Genomic DNA, 16,734 nt, shown 5'->3' on the forward strand with positions numbered 1-16,734 from the left:
CAATGCACCCATTCAGTATTTAAAGTTGGACACGCGGCCCCTTGTCAGCCTCAGTGAAAATTACAATGCACCCCAGCATTATCGATCCCCTGGCACTTATCCACCCCTTGGCGAATCCCATCGACTGCCCCCAGGTGTCGGTATCAACCATTTTGGAGACCCTTGGATGAGGGCATTTGCTTCTGACTTCATGAGAATAAAAGAACATTGTCATCACTTGGAGACACTAAAACTTTCTGGTAAGTGCTGCTCGTGTGAAATTTGATCTCGGCATAAAGTTTGTGAAGTGGGACCCTTGACTCCTGCTGAACACTGAACAAAAAGACTCTCTCGCAACCAAAGAAATCGCTCAAAGCCTCCTCTGATCTGATTTCAAAATTGTATCTTGAGACAACTTATGAGATTAATGTGCAGGAAATTACAAAGGAGTTCTTGCTAATATTCTGTAATTATATATAAAAATAACCACATTGACTGAGATAAGGATGCCACTTCACTAAGAACAATGAAAGAAACCACATTACCAGTCAAAGTGGCAGCAAGAATTCAAGCAGGAAGTATCACTGATCAAGTCATCTCTTATGCACAATATTCTTTGCAGAAAGTAGACATCATTAAATGCAGGAAAAATGCACCATTATGTTGACATTAACTATCAAGAATCTAACAATATTAATCCCATTTGTCAGCACTTTGTCCATCGTTTATTGTGCGTTGGCAAATTCAACTGTTCAAGACCAGCCATCCTCAACATTTTTTCAGTCATGGTCACCCAAGGATTCTGTTCAAAGTTTATGGGCCCCCTTCCCTGTGAAGCAGGATAGTTCTAGTTCCTTCTGTACTGCATAAGACATTGAAAAATATATTTATGTTAGGCGAGGTGAAAAGAAAACAAGGATTTTACTTAAAAATGTGCTGTGGCCTCTTGGGGGAGGGGTGGTGAAAGGTGCCGTCGAGCCCCCCATTGAGAATGGCTGCTCCAGATTACTCCTTCAATGTTCTGCCACCACCGTGCCGTTATTCTCGGGTTCAAATCATTTATGAGGTCATCTTACCTCCTGCTGTTGGCAAAGCCATGAGTAGGAATGTCGTCAGATTTAGCGAAGGTGTTTGTGGCTGTTCACATGCTCTTCCTGCTGGAGAAGGGGGAAACAATGGTGAGAAGTCTGGAGTAAAGTCAAATAAAAACTATTGGAAAAAAAACCAAATTAATTTGTATTAAAACAATTCAGCAGCTCTTTGCCATACTTCATCGATGATATCTAATAAGAATATTTTGGTCATGGAAATAACCAACACAGGAAGTAGATATCATTTCTTATTTGCTAGACAGGGTAAGAGAATTTGGTTCTGATGTTTAGCCTAAAGGAGGTTTGGACACACAGGTAGCAGGGAAGAATATCAAAATAGGGTGGTGTGGTTAGCTCAGCGATTGGGACCAGGGATTGAATCCCGCACTGTCTGTAAGGAGTTTGTATACTCACTCCGTGTATGTGTGGGTTTTCCCCAGGGGCTCCGGTTTCCTCCCACCCTTCAAAGCGTGCCGGGGTTGTAGGTTAATGGGGTGTAATTGGGCAGCACTGACTCGTGGATCGAAAGGACCCATTACCATGCTGTATGCACGCCTAAATTTAAAAAGTAAAATATAAGCATATGTGCTCCACCTCATGCATTCCCTCAAAGAGGTGAAATCAGTTCCTGTTTGAGCACCATGGAGTATAATGCACATTCTATAATTCATATTGCGGGCAGTCAATTGTTGATAATAGAATCACAGAAAGCCTTCTGAATACTGGAGAAACGTGCATCAATAAATCCCAATGATATTTTACAACTAAAGCAAATACATCAAGTGTCTGTTTTTTTAATTCAGCCAAGCTCATTATTTTTGGTTTTATACGGAGGAAATTCTGGTTGACTTGACACGGCTTGCAAAATGTTCTCCTGAAAGCTAAAATCTATCATGTTGCTTAATTAACTGGCATCTAATTTCTGCTTGGTTGCATTACCCATTTAATTTGCCATTAAACTAAAATCAGCCAAAATGGAAAAAATAACAATTTTAAATACTAATTAATTTCACTGTGCAAACTGAATTTATTCAATCCTTTGCACTGATTTAAAAAATTGGACTGGCTTCAATTCCATGTGCTTCCTGGTCTTCAACTCTTTATTTTTCTGCCACAGATATCTTCAAAATATCTTCATCATAAATGTTGACCCAAGTTCAGCGTAAAATCCCCGTTATCAGAAATTCAAGCAACCAGCAAAAAAAAAGAGAAAATAATTAAATAAATAAACCAATTAAAATGAAAACAAGTAAGACCAAATAAAAATTTAAATGAAGGTTTAAAATTGCAAAAGTAAATGCTCTCCGAAGCAGCACTCAACCCCTTGGTGGAGATGGGAGGAAACATTCAACTAGCGGAGACCCCCCCCGGTCATGCCCCACCTGCTGCAGCTGTTTGAATAAAAGTTTCCATAAAGTTGTGTTTGAATAAAGTGGTGACTCCCAGTATAGATGACACTTTCCAAGTTCGATTAATTCCTAATTTCAAAACGCGTCATCTTCAAGGAAATGTGAGGTTGATATTCTGAATTACTCTCTTTTTAATCCAATAAACCAAACTTCGTAGATGCAGCTTTAAGTAGCTTTAATTCATTATTAAAACGGACAAACATTTTGCCTATCTTGGCATTAAAATTTTCATAACCATGAATAAACAAAGCATACAGTATAATGATATAACAATATTCAACTTTAAACAGATACAAGAAGAAATAGACACAATTAAGATGAATTCAAAGAAAAGTATCTCGAGCTTACACCCCCTTCAAAATTCTTCGCAAAATGAGATGCATGCTCTTGGTCCGCTCGGATATTATGACATATGATGTCATAGTCACTATGATAACTTGACAAAGAATAATTTTTCTTAAAGGGATAGGCACAAAATTAACTACGAATCAAAAACCAAGGGTTTAACCTTTACACTCAGGATGAAGAGCCAGCCGATACCATTCACTGCTGGCGACTCTCCTCAAGCGTCTCCTGTCTCTGCCTGGTAAGAGTATTAATCTTTGTTTGGTTGATTTATAGGCCTATATTATTAAGTACATTTTTAAGGCTTTATCTGTAAACTTTAGGGAGAAGGGTTAATTATGAAGGTGGCACGATTAGCGTAGCAGTTAGTTCAATGCTGTTACAGCACCAGTGACCGTGGTTCAAATTTAAATTAAAATTTTGCAAATCACAGGAATTACCTGACTACAATACTGAATTTTTTTCCAACTTACATTTTGCACAGTCTTTTGGGTTTTTTTTAAAAACTGTTTATTCTTAAGACTGGTACATCATTAAGGAGTTCGGCCACTTACATGTCTACTTTCATGCTAATCATTTTAAATTAATGACCCTACCAGATGATAGAACTGTAGAGAAGTTCAGTTTTGACTACCCGAAAAGATGCACTAAAACGGCTAGCTTTAAGGATTTGGTGGAGTTCATTGAAGGGAAAGTGGATGTTCTCACAAATCAAGTGTATGGAAATATCAAAAGCAGTGAGTAAAGTTGAGAGGTCCAAATCGTGCCCTTAACCAAAAACTGAAAGAAAAGTACACTTGCCACCTCCCTGGCAGTGGAGGATAAAGATATTAAGGAAAAGGAAAGTTTGCCTGCTGTGTTTGTTCTGTAACGATAAGCATGTTTTGGAAAAGTATGCACAGTTGGAAAAGAAGATGCACAGTGAGAAAATCTCTTTTTTTTTTGAAAGGAAAATGGAGCATGTTTAGGCTGTCTGTGTAAAGGACGCATCAGCAAAAATGGCAAAAAGCGACTCAGCTGCGACATATGCAGTTGAAAGCCTCCCAAAATGCCACACATCTTCCAGGGCAAAGATGAATACGGAAAAGGAACAAACTGCAAGAAAAAGCAACGAGTGGAAACAGTGCTGAAGCCTTGGTAAAGACAATTTGTCTCACTGGGACCGGTGAGAACAACTGCAAACTTTTGATAGTATCTCTGCAAGTCAAGGCCAAAAAAGGAGTGTAATAGCACATACTTGTGCATTTCTTGACCCAGGAGGCACTGCGTCATTTTGCACTGAGGGGTTAATGAATAAGCTTAATCTTCATGGAAGAAGGTCAAAAATATTATTGAGAACTATAGGTCAAGTTAAACACATTGCAACCAAGGTCGTTTTGGGCTAAGAGATCGCTGGACTGGATAGTAATGATTTTTGCGACCTTCGAGGCATATACACTCCGAAAATTATGCCTGTACATAAAGGAAACATCCAACATCAAAACAACATTCAACCAAGGATGCATTTGAAAAATGTTTGTTTATGCAAAATCAACTTGAAGGGCTCAAGCCCGACACGTTGGTTATGTTTTATTCTTGCTGAGTTTCTCCATCGCTGTGTTTTACAATAGATCAGTGGTTCTCAACCTTTATCTTTCCACTCACATCCCACTTTAAGTAATCCCTATGCCATCAGTGGTCTGTGATTAGTAAGGGATTGCTTAAAGTGGGATGTGAGTGGAAAAGGTTGAGAATCATTGTTATAGACACAATTGTTACTGAAATATTTTGCTGGAGAAAATTTGCCATTGGCCCATTTCCTTTGGAGTTCTGAAACCATGCACATAATGAGTCAGTTAGGTACGATTAAAAAAGTTGTTTTCAAACTTTTTCTTTCCACCCACATCCCACCTTAAGTAATCCCTTACTAATCACAGAGCACTGATGGCATAGGAATACTTAAAATGGTATGAGAATGGAAAGAAAAAGGTTGAGAACCACTGAAATAGAGCAATGGCTTCTCGATTTGGACACACAGGTGTTTTGAAACTTTCATCAGTCCAAAGATCTTTCCCAGGTCACCTCTTGGTCTTCTTGTTGCAAGAGAAATAATGACTTTGGTTAATTTTCTTGATAGTTTACAAGGTCTCTCAGTCAACAGATGCAAGGAGAAATGTGCTTACACTGCACATCTACACGATGCATCTCTCGTATAGTCCATTTCTTGAATACATTCCAATGAAAACCTCCTCAGCTGCAAGGACCTTCGCGACTTGCCACCCAAGCTTGTTGCATCTCATTTATGGATTATCTGAAATCCATTGAACTTGCAACTCGATGCATTTTCCACACTCAGATCTTAAGGAGATGAACTTTCACACAATTAAAGACCATTAGGTTCCTGAAGGAATGGTGGAACGTTCCTTCAACAGAATAATTTCCAACCCCTCCACCCCATACAAAAAAAGCCCAAAACCCAAATCAACTGAAAAATTGAAAATGACTTTTACTAAGCAAATATTTTAACTAAGAATTCTGACATACAAAACAATCCCAACCTAATTGAATGGTAGAACAGACTCAAATATTTGAAATACCTCTTCCCGTGGTCTTAAAAGTCCATGATCTACCATCCACTTCAAATTTGAGAGAGAATACTATGTTTTAAGCATTTGCCTATGGTATTGCAGAAAGTGTTCTTGTCAGATATGCAGAAAAGATGGTTTATTTTAGTCCGGATTTACTTTCAAATTCAAGAGAGGGTTTCCAATATGCAAACTGATGTTCATTGTGGACACAGAAATATTTTGTGCAAAAGCAATCTCTGTTTTTAGCCTATTATTTTGGGTTTTAATCAAATCATTACAGAAAGGGGGTATTTTGAATTAACTTTCCCAGCTGGGAGGGAATGTGTGACATTGAATGAAACACAACTGAAGAAATTTGATCCTGGAAATTACTGGTGCTTTAGGATAAATGATTCCATACAGTGCATGAAAGCTGAACATGAAGGCATTTCTGAAAAATAGACCCTTCAACTTTTTGAAAGAGATAAGGTGGGGTTATAGAGAAACCAGAGATAATTTACTCCATTGATCAAAATGTTAGAACTTTAAAATACGAATTACACTTTCCTATTCCATAAAAGGAAAGAACACAGAAACAGGCATCTTTGGCCCTTCTCATCTGTGCTGAACCATTTTTTTAGCCTTATCCCACTGACCTGCACCCACTCTATAGCCTTCCATACCTCTCGTATCCATGTACCTGTCCAAATTCTTCTTAAATGTTAAAATTTAGCCCACATTCACCACATTCAGCTAGCAGCTCATTCCACACTCCTAACACTATCTATCTGAAGAAGTTCCCCCTCATGTTCCCCCTAAACTTTACCCCTTTCACTCTGAACCCATATCTCTAGTTTGTATCTCATCTACCCTCAGTGGAAAAACACTATCTACGTTTACTCTGTCTATCCCCCTCATAATTTTAAATACCTCTATCAAATCTCCCTTCATTCTTCTATGCTCCAGTAAATAAAGTCCTAACCTGTTTAACCTTTGCCAGTAACATTTTACAATATTTCAAATTGTGTGTGTGTGTGTGTGTGTGTGTGTGTGTGTGTGTGTGTATACCAATACTTTGTAAATATCGGCACCATATTTTCCAAAATATATGGCATTTATCTCTTAAATTATAAGAAATTTTCTCAAGCAGAGTTCAACTCCAGATTTTTCCATGCCATCTATCCAATCCCAAATCAATATACAACTTCCAAGTTATAGCAATATATTTTCTAGCTTTTGCCAAAGCAATTTGAATGAATTTCACATGATACATATTCAATTTTAATTTAGGTTAAATCCCTCTAATATCGCCTAATAAACTTAATATTGGATCTTGCGGGAATTTTACCCCCACTATTCGTTATAATAAATTACCTATTTCAAACCAAAAACTTTTAAATGTGGAACACTGCTATGTGAAATGAAGAAATGTGCCAATGTCTTGTCCACATCTAAAATATTAATCAGAGTAATTATGGTTCATTTTATGGAACTTTTGCGGTGTCAAATATAACTGATGAATAAAATTATACTGAACTAGTCTATATCTCACATTTATTGTACTTTTATACTTTCTCTACATATCTCCATCCTCAACCGATGGTCAGAACACTTCCAATCTCTTTTCAGTGCCAACCGCTCAGTCCAAGATTCCGCCCTGCTCCAGCTCCCACAACAGCCCCTAAGGCTAGAGCTGGATGAGGTCCTCACCCTGGATGAGACATATAAGGCAATCGAACAACTGAAAAGTGACAAAGCAGCAGGTATGGATGGAATCCCCCCAGAGATCTGGAAGGCTGGCGGCAAAACTCTGCATGCCAAACTGCATGAGTTTTTCAAGCTTTGTTGGGACCAAGGAAAACTGCCTCAGGATCTTCGTGATGCCACCATCATCACCCTGTACAAAAACAAAGGCGAGAAATCAGACTGCTCAAACTACAGGGGAATCACGTTGCTCTCCATTGCAGGCAAAATCTTCGCTAGGATTCTACTAAATAGAATAATACCTAGTGTCGCCGAGAATATTCTCCCAGAATCACAGTGCGGCTTTCGCGCAAACAGAGGAACTACTGACATGGTCTTTGCCCTCAGACAGCTCCAAGAAAAGTGCAGAGAACAAAACAAAGGACTCTACATTACCTTTGTTGACCTCACCAAAGCCTTCGACACCGTGAGCAGGAAAGGGCTTTGGCAAATACTCGAGTGCATCGGATGTCCCCCAAAGTTCCTCAACATGATTATCCAACTGCACGAAAACCAACAAGGTCGGGTCAGATACAGCAATGAGCTCTCTGAACCCTTCTCCATAAACAATGGCGTGAAGCAAGGCTGTGTTCTGGCACCAACCCTCTTTTCAATCTTCTTCAGCATGATGCTGAACCAAGCCATGAAAGACCCCAACAATGAAGACGCTGTTTACATCCGGTACCGCACGGATGGCAGTCTCTTCAATCTGAGGCGCCTGCAAGCTCACACCAAGACACAAGAGAAACTTGTCCGTGAACTACTCTTTGCAGACGATGCCGCTTTAGTTGCCCATTCAGAGCCAGCTCTTCAGCGCTTGACGTCCTGCTTTGCGGAAACTGCCAAAATGTTTGGCCTGGAAGTCAGCCTGAAGAAAACTGAGGTCCTCCATCAGCCAGCTCCCCACCATGATTACCAGCCCCCCCACATCTCCATCGGGCACACAAAACTCAAAACGGTCAACCAGTTTACCTATCTCGGCTGCACCATTTCATCAGATGCAAGGATCGACAATGAGATAGACAACAGACTCGCCAAGGCAAATAGTGCCTTTGGAAGACTACACAAAAGAGTCTGGAAAAACAACCAACTGAAAAACCTCACAAAGATAAGCGTATACAGAGCCGTTGTCATACCCACACTCCTGTTCGGCTCCGAATCATGGGTCCTCTACCGGCATCACCTACGGCTCCTAGAACGCTTCCACCAGCATTGTCTCCGCTCCATGCTCAACATCCATTGGAGCGCTTTCATCCCTAACGTCGAAGTACTCGAGATGGCAGAGGTCGACAGCATCGAGTCCACGCTGCTGAAGATCCAGCTGCGCTGGATGGGTCACGTCTCCAGAATGGAGGACCATCGCCTTCCCAAGATTGTGTTATATGGCGAGCTCTCCACTGGTCACCGTGACAGAGGTGCACCAAAGAAAAGGTACAAGGACTGCCTAAAGAAATCTCTTGGTGCCTGCCACATTGACCACCGCCAGTGGGCTGATATCGCCTCAAACCGTGCATCTTGGTGCCTCACAGTTTGGCGGGCAGCAACCTCCTTTGAAGAAGACCGCAGAGCCCACCTCACTGACAAAAGGCAAAGGAGGAAAAACCCAACAACCAACCCCAACCAACCAATTTTCCCCTGCAGCCGCTGCAACCATGTCTGCCTGTCCCGCATCGGACTTGTCAGCCACAAACGAGCCTGCAGCTGACGTGGACTTTTACCCCCTCCATAAATCTTCGTCCGCGAAGCCAAGCCAAAGAAAGACATATCTCAATCCATTTATGTTCATTTGCTTATTTAAATCTACTTCCCATCCATGTCTTGATTTATGAACCCCTTCCTTCCACGCTTTCTTTTTTGTACATTTGTACATTTTGTACATTCATGCATATCCAAAATAAATTTCTTTCTATCTCCAGAAGATAACAATTACTCGAGCTCTGTTTCTAATGGTAATACTGAATCTTGCCCATAGCTTTCATGTAGAAATCTCATAAATTGCTAGTAACAATTTAATTGAAAGTAATAAATTTCCTGGCATTAAAACAATTTTTAATTTTCTAATACCATAATTTTGGCAAGTTTTTAAAAACTGATTTCCCATAGATAATGGAATAAGTCTATTTTGAATTAAAGGTGTTCTTGACATTAACCCTCCTCCTCCAATCTCTTTATCAACCTTTCTCTGCTAACAATCTTGTATTCCATTTATAAATCAATTCTTGTGGGTTTATTTCCCCTATTTTATTGTTCTATATTCATACATGCTTGAACTTTATTTAAATCAAACAGTTCATTAATAAATCTCAACTGGGCTGCTTTATAATAATTCATAAAATTGGGGAGTTGTAAACCTCCTAAATCATATTTTCACACTAATTTTTGCCAAAGAAACTTTTGCCATTTTCTATTTGCAAAAACATTTTCTTAAACAAGCTGGTTTTTGAAGCTACCCAATCCTCTGGCTTCCAAATACTATCCGTAATATCATCCACTCTCATTTTTGGATTTCTGCTGTCTTTAACTTCTTCTGCCAGTCAGTTGCTTACCATGGATTGAGAACGCTACTGCTTCCTTTGCTTGAAAGGATTCTGCTTCATCTGAATCAAGTTTTAATTTTTTTTTAAATTTTGACAAATGTCAAGGAAACAGGTCTGTGCCACCCACATTTTCTTAAAATTCTCAAAGAATTTTTGAGGAATTGCAATTGGAATTCCTGAAGTCTGGACAACATGCTAGTAAATCTCTTAACTCTTTCTATCTTATTTGATATCTTTTCTGTAGTTAGGTGACCAAATCTGCACACAATACTCAAAATTTAGCCTCATCAATATCTTATATAACTTTACCATAACATTCCAGCTCTTATATTCAATACTTTGATTTATAAAGGCCAATATATCAAAAGTTCTTCTTTACAACCTTTTCCATCTGATGCAATTTTCAGGGAATTATAGATCTGTATTCCCAGATCCCTCTGTTCTACCCCACTCCTCAATGCCCGACCATTCACCATGTACATCCTTTCGTGGTTTGTCCTTCCAAAATACAACAATTCACACTTGTCTGCATTCAATTCCATCTGCCATCTTTCAGCCCATTTTTCCAGCTGGTCCAGATTCTGTTGCAAGCTTTGAAAACTTTTATTGCTGTCCACAACTCCTCCAATCTTACTGTCACCTGCAAACTTGGTGATCTAATTTACCTCATTATCATCCACATCGTTGATATAGACGTCAAACAACAATGGTCCCAGCATCGATCCCTGAGGCACACCACTAGTCACAGGCCTCCAGTCTGAGAAGCAATCATCCACCCCTACTCTCCGGCTTCTCCCAATCACCCATTGTCAAATCTTGTTCACTCGTCATTTGTCCTGGAAAATGGTGATGCTGCCGGAGCTGTTAACTGAAGACTTGCTGTCTGTGGCAACAAATTCCACAAATTCACCACCCTCTGACTGAAGAAACTTCACCTCATCTCTGTTTGAAAGAGACATCCTATTATTCTAAGGCTGTGCCCGCTGGTCCACTACTGGAAACAATTTCACCACAGCCCTTTCAACATTCACCTCCTTCAATGAGATTCCACCCCCCCATCCCTTGCCCTTCTAAACTTCAACAACTATGGGCCCAGAGCTAGCAAATACTCATTCTTTAACCTTATCCTCCCTGCGATCATTCTCATAATCTTCCAGTGGACCCTCTAGAAAAAACATCCAACCTTCCTTAGATATGGGGTGCAAAACTATTGAGAATACTCCAGTCTGTGAAGGTTTGATAATGACATCGGAAACCTTGGCAAACTTCTTCAGATCTCTAGAGGAAAGCGTGTGCTGACTGGTTGTATCATGGTCTGGTATGGGGAACACTAATGCCTTTGAGCGGAAAGCCCTGCAAAAGGTAATGGGCACAGCCCAGGACATCACAGGCAGACATTTTCCTCATCTACAGGGAACACTGCCATCGGAGAGCAGCAGCAATCATCAAGGATCTACACCACCCAGCACACCTCTGCTCTCGCTGCTGCCATCAGGAAAGAGGTAGAGGTGCCACAAGACTCACACAACCAGGTTCAGGAACAGCTGCTACCCCTCCACCATCAGACCTCAACGACAAACTCAACCAGGGATCCATTTAAGGACTTGGTTTAGTCTGAATATTTTTTGTGTTTTGCACAGATTGTTTCTATTTCTTCAGTACATATCTTTTTCTTGAGTACAGTTCGCCCTACTGATAAGTAGAAATTCTGCTGAGCCCACAGAATAAAGTATCTCAGGTTTGTGTGTGATGTCACGCATGTGCTCTGACAAGAAATCTGAGCTTTGAACTTTGAAATGAATTCTGTCTAATGTCCTATAAATACCTCGAATTACATCCTTGTGTTCACATTCTAGTTTTCTTGAAATAAATGCAAACATTGCATTTGGCTTCCTTGTGACTAATTCGACCTGCAAGTTAATCCTGAACTTGGCCTCCCAAAACCCTGTGCAACTCTGCTTTCTGAATTCCCTTACCATTGAAAAAGATTGTCCTTTATTCCTTCCATTAATCGGTGTGACCGCAAAGCAGGACGTCAAGCGCTGAAGAGCTGGCTCTGAATGGGCAACTAAAGCGGCATCATCTGCAAAGAGTAGTTCACGGACAAGTTTCTCTTGTGTCTTGGTGTGAGCTTGCAGGCGCCTCAGATTGAAGAGACTGCCATCCGTGCGGTACCGGATGTAAACAGCGTCTTCATTGTTGGGGTCTTTCATGGCTTGGTTCAGCATCATGCTGAAGAAGATTGAAAAGAGGGTTGGTGCGAGAACACAGCCTTGCTTCACGCCATTGTTAATGGAGAAGGGTTCAGAGAGCTCATTGCTGTATCTGACCCGACCTTGTTGGTTTTCGTGCAGTTGGATAATCATGTTGAGGAACTTTGGGGGACATCCGATGCGCTCTAGTATTTGCCAAAGCCCTTTCCTGCTCACGGTGTCGAAGGCTTTGGTGAGGTCAACAAAGGTGATGTAGAGTCCTTTGTTTTGTTCTCTGCACTTTTCTTGGAGCTGTCTGAGGGCAAAGACCATGTCAGTGGTTCCTCTGTTTGCGCGAAAGCCGCACTGTGATTCTGGGAGAATATTCTCAGCGACACTAGGTATTATTCTATTTAGTAGAATCCTAGCGAAGATTTTGCCTGCAATGGAGAGCAACGTGATTCCCCTGTAGTTTGAGCAGTCTGATTTCTCGCCTTTGTTTTTGTACAGAGTGATGATGGTGGCATCACGAAGATCCTGAGGCAGTTTACCTTGGTCCCAACAAAGCTTGAAAAACTCAAAACTGCCAAAATGTTTGGCCTGGAAGTCAGCCTGAAGAAAACTAAGGTCCTCCATCAGCCAGCTCCCCACCATGACTACCAGCCCCCTCACATCTCCATCGGGCACACAAAACTCAAAACGGTCAACCAGTTTACCTATCTCGGCTGCACCATTTCATCAGATGCAAGGATCGACAATGAGATAGACAACAGACTCGCCAAGGCAAATAGCGCCTTTGGAAGACTACACAAAAGAGTCTGGAAAAACAACCAACTGAAAAACCTCACAAAGATAAGCGTATACAGAGCCGTTGTCATACCCACACTCCTGTTCGGCTCCGAATCATGGGTCCTCTACCGGCATCACCTACGGCTCCTAGAACGCTTCCACCAGCGTTGTCTCCGCTCCATCCTCAACATCCATTGGAGCGCTCACACCCCTAACGTCGAGGTACTCGAGATGGCAGAGGTCGACAGCATCGAGTCCACGCTGCTGAAGATCCAGCTGCGCTGGATGGGTCACGTCTCCAGAATGGAGGACCATCGCCTTCCCAAGATCGTATTATATGGCGAGCTCTCCACTGGCCACCGTGACAGAGGTGCACTAAAGAAAAGGTACAAGGACTGCCTAAAGAAATCTCTTGGTGCCTGCCACATTGACCACCGCCAGTGGGCTGATAACGCCTCAAACCGTGCATCTTGGCGCCTCACAGTTTGGCGGGCAGCAGCCTCCTTTGAAGAAGACCGCAGAGCCCACCTCACTGACAAAAGGCAAAGGAGGAAAAACCCAACACCCAACCCCAACCAACCAATTTTCCCTTGCAACCGCTGCAATCGTGTCTGCCTGTCCCGCATCGGACTGGTCAGCCACAAACGAGCCTGCAGCTGACGTGGACTTTTTACCCCCTCCATAAATCTTCGTCCGCGAAGCCAAGCCAAAGAATCGGTGTGACCATGCACTTCCCTATGCCCTATTCCACTTGCCGCTTCACTGCCCGTTCTCCAGACTCTCCAAATCCCTATGCAGATTCCCTGCGTCCTCAGATCTTCGCCTGTCATCATATTGTCTGCAAACTTGGCAACTAAGCCACCATCCAAATCACTTAGACAGCATGAAAAGTAGCCAACCGATCAACCATTACAGAGCACCACTAATCACCTGCAGCCAGCCAGAGAAGGGTCCAGTTGTTCCCACACTTTGCCTTCTTTTGTATATGGAGAAAGAACTTTTGAAATGGAAAAAAAAATCCTTTTGCATCCTCTCATGTTTTTGGCCAACTTTTGTTTTTCATCTATTATTGCTTATTTTGCTGCCTTCTGTTGATTTTTGAAGCTACCCAATCTTCTGTCTTCCAAATAATATCTGTAATATCATCCACTCTCATTTTTTGGATTTCTGGTGAATTTAACTTCCCCTGCCAGTCAGTTGCTTACCATGGATTGAGAACGCTACTGCTTCCTTTGCTTGAAAGGATTCTGCTTCATCTGAATCAGGTTTTAATTTTTTTTTAAATTTAGACATACGTCAAGGAAACAGGCCCTTTTGCCCTTCAGGTCTGTGCCACCCAATTAACCTACACGCCCGGTAGGTGTCAAAGAGTGGGAGGAAATCGGAGCCCCCGAGGAAAACCCACACAGACATGGGAAGAATGTAGAAACTCCTTACAGACAGCGCATGACTTGAACCCTAGTCCTGATCACCGATGCTGTAAAGGCTTTGCAATTAGCGCAACGCCAACCATGCCACCCCCGAAAGAACAGTTAAGAAGACCAATGGGAAGCTGGGCTTTATTAATAGGGGGATTGAGTTCAAGAGTAGAGAGGTCATGTTGAAACTCTACAAATCTCTGGTGAGACCACACAGAGTATTATGTTCAGTTCTGGTCACCTCATTAGAGGAAGGATGTGGAAGCTGTGGAGAGGTTGCAGAGGAGATTTTCCAGGATGTTGCCTAGATTGGAAGATGCGTCTTATGAGGCAAGGTTAGCAGAGCAAGGACTTCTCTCTTTGGAGTGAAGAAGGATAAGAGGAGACTTGATAGAGGTTTACAAGATTATGAGAAGCATGGATAAGGTGGACAGCCTGCATTTTTTTCCCAGGACAGGAATAGCAAAAACCAGAGAACATCTGTACAAAGTGAAGCGAGGGAAGTTTTTACACAGAGAGTCATGGGTGCCTGGAATGTCTTGCCAGGGATGGTGGTGGAGGCTGAAACATTAGGGGCATTTAAGAAACTCTTAGACAGGCACACGGATGGAAGAAAAATAAGAGGGCTAAGGGGTAGGTAGGGTTTTTTTAAATGGAATATATAGGTTGGCAGAACATTGAGGGCCGAATGACCTGCACTGTGCTGCAGTGTTCTATTCTCAGAAACTCCTGCCATTGCTGCTCAGTCATAATCCCTGCTTGAATCCCCTTCCAATCATCGTCGGCCAGCACCTTTCTCATGCCTCTGTATTTACCTTCACTGAACTGTGACGCCAACACATCTGAACTTAGATTTAACCTTGAAACTGCAGAGTGAATGTCTTCATATTGGGATCCCTTTCTCCTTATGATCCTTTTATCCTCATCCACTCTGGTTCATTTCACAGGACCAAATCCAGAAGTGCCTCTTCCCTAGTGTGTTTCACAACTAAAAAAGCCTTCTTGTGGGCATTCCTTCTCTTGGGATCTTGCACCTACTTGATTTCCCAGTCTACCTGCATATTGGAAGGGCCCCCCACCGCCCCAAGACCACCATAAAATTGACTTTCTTACATGCTTTGTATAACCCCTGTTATAATTTGCACTGCATATCCTGGATGTTACTTGGAAGTCTGAATTTAACTCCCATCAGTTTACCCTTGTAGTCTCTCAATTCTTCCCCCACAAATTCTACATCCTCTAATCTATGCCCCTTTTAAGAACATTAAACACTATAGCACAGTACAGGCCCTTCGGTCCTTGATGTTGTGAAAATCATATATTCCTTTTTAAAAAAAACTAAACCCTCCCTATCCCGTAACATTCTATTCTTCTTCCATCCATGTGCCTTAAATGCCTCCAATGTTTCAGCCTCCATCACCATCCCTGGCAAGGAAATCCAGGCACCCACAACTCTCTCTTTACTTGCCCTTAATGTCTCCCCTAAATTTACCTCCATTCACTTTGTACAGAAGTCCCCTGGTGTTTGCTGTTCCTGCCCTAGGAAACAGGTGCTGGCTGTCCACCCTATCTATGCTTCTCATAATCTTGACTTCCTTTAAGTCTCCTCTCATCCTTCTCCGCTCCAAAGAGAAAAATCCCAGCCCTGCGAACCTTGCCTCATAAAACTTGTTTCCCATTCCAGGCAACATCCTGGTAAATCTCCTCTGCCCCCTCTCCATAGCTTCCACATCCTTCCTATAACGAGGTGACCGAACTGATTTGATTTGATTTTGTTTTTACCAACAGACCATATCAGCCCCTCTGCCAGCCTTTCAAATAGGATGTGTATCCTTGGATGTTGCACTCACTGTTGTGACTCTCCCTTGGCTATATCTGTTCTGCCCATAATGTCCACCTTGTTTCATACATTTATGTGGATTTAAGAATGACACCTTCACTCCCTTGTTCACCATCATTCTCATATTTTGCTCTGTGTTGTCTGAATTTATATTTTTAGTTTTCTTGGAATAGGGAAAACAGAAAGGAACTCTGTGGTGACCTGAAACAAGAAAAAATCTCACGCGCCCGTGCCCGCACGCGCCCCCCGCCCCCCTCCCCCCCTCCCTCCCTCCCTCCCTCCCTCCCTCCCTCTGAGAACAAACAAACACTGAGTCGTAACCATTTACCTGTTAAGCACCAAAGCCTGGTGAACTTTATTAATGTTAACTTCTGTGCACAGTTCAAGAATTACCAGCACCAGTGAGATTGGACTGTGAACCAAAGAACTTTGCTGAACTTAGACACACATTACACACACGTGCACTTAGCATTAGAAGGGGGTTAAGTTCCCAACACCCAACCGACAAATTTTCCCCTGCAACCGTGTCTGCCTGTCCCGCATCGGACTTGTCAGCCACAAACGAGCCTGCAGCTGATGTGGACATTTACCCCTCCATAAATCTTCATCCGCGAAGCCAAGCCAAAGAAGTAGTTTAAGTGAATTAAAGTTTGATTCTATTTTCATGTTCAAAGATCATTAAAAGCAACTTTTGTATAAATAACCCTTTGTCAAGATGCATATCTATTCCTGCTGGGCTTTGGGGTCCTCTGGACTCATAACACTATTTAAAGGCTTAACCACAAGCCCAGTTATGTGATTCACCAGATCGCTAGTCCCAGGTGGAGCCCATCCCAGTGGAGCAA

At 42.0% G+C, this 16,734-nt stretch overlaps 1 protein-coding gene across 11 annotated transcripts in view; it reads right to left on the reverse strand.

Moving 5' to 3' along the window:
- Positions 1–16,734, reverse strand: part of ctnnd2b (catenin (cadherin-associated protein), delta 2b) — a 1,542,927-nt gene that overhangs the window by 1,294,816 nt on the left and 231,377 nt on the right. For 10 of the 11 annotated variants that reach the window (XM_069906986.1, XM_069907003.1, XM_069907027.1 and 7 more), the window contains exon 3: positions 1,056–1,133. In XM_069906986.1, the coding sequence (XP_069763087.1) occupies positions 1,056–1,077 (22 nt within the window). In that variant the 5' untranslated portion in view covers positions 1,078–1,133. Of the gene's footprint in view, positions 1–1,055; positions 1,137–16,734 lie in introns of all 11 variants that reach the window. The other variant, XM_069906993.1, reaches the window with a different exon arrangement.

The sequence above is a fragment of the Narcine bancroftii genome, chromosome 1, assembly GCF_036971445.1.
Source record: "Narcine bancroftii isolate sNarBan1 chromosome 1, sNarBan1.hap1, whole genome shotgun sequence".
Taxonomy (NCBI): Eukaryota; Metazoa; Chordata; class Chondrichthyes; order Torpediniformes; family Narcinidae; genus Narcine; species Narcine bancroftii.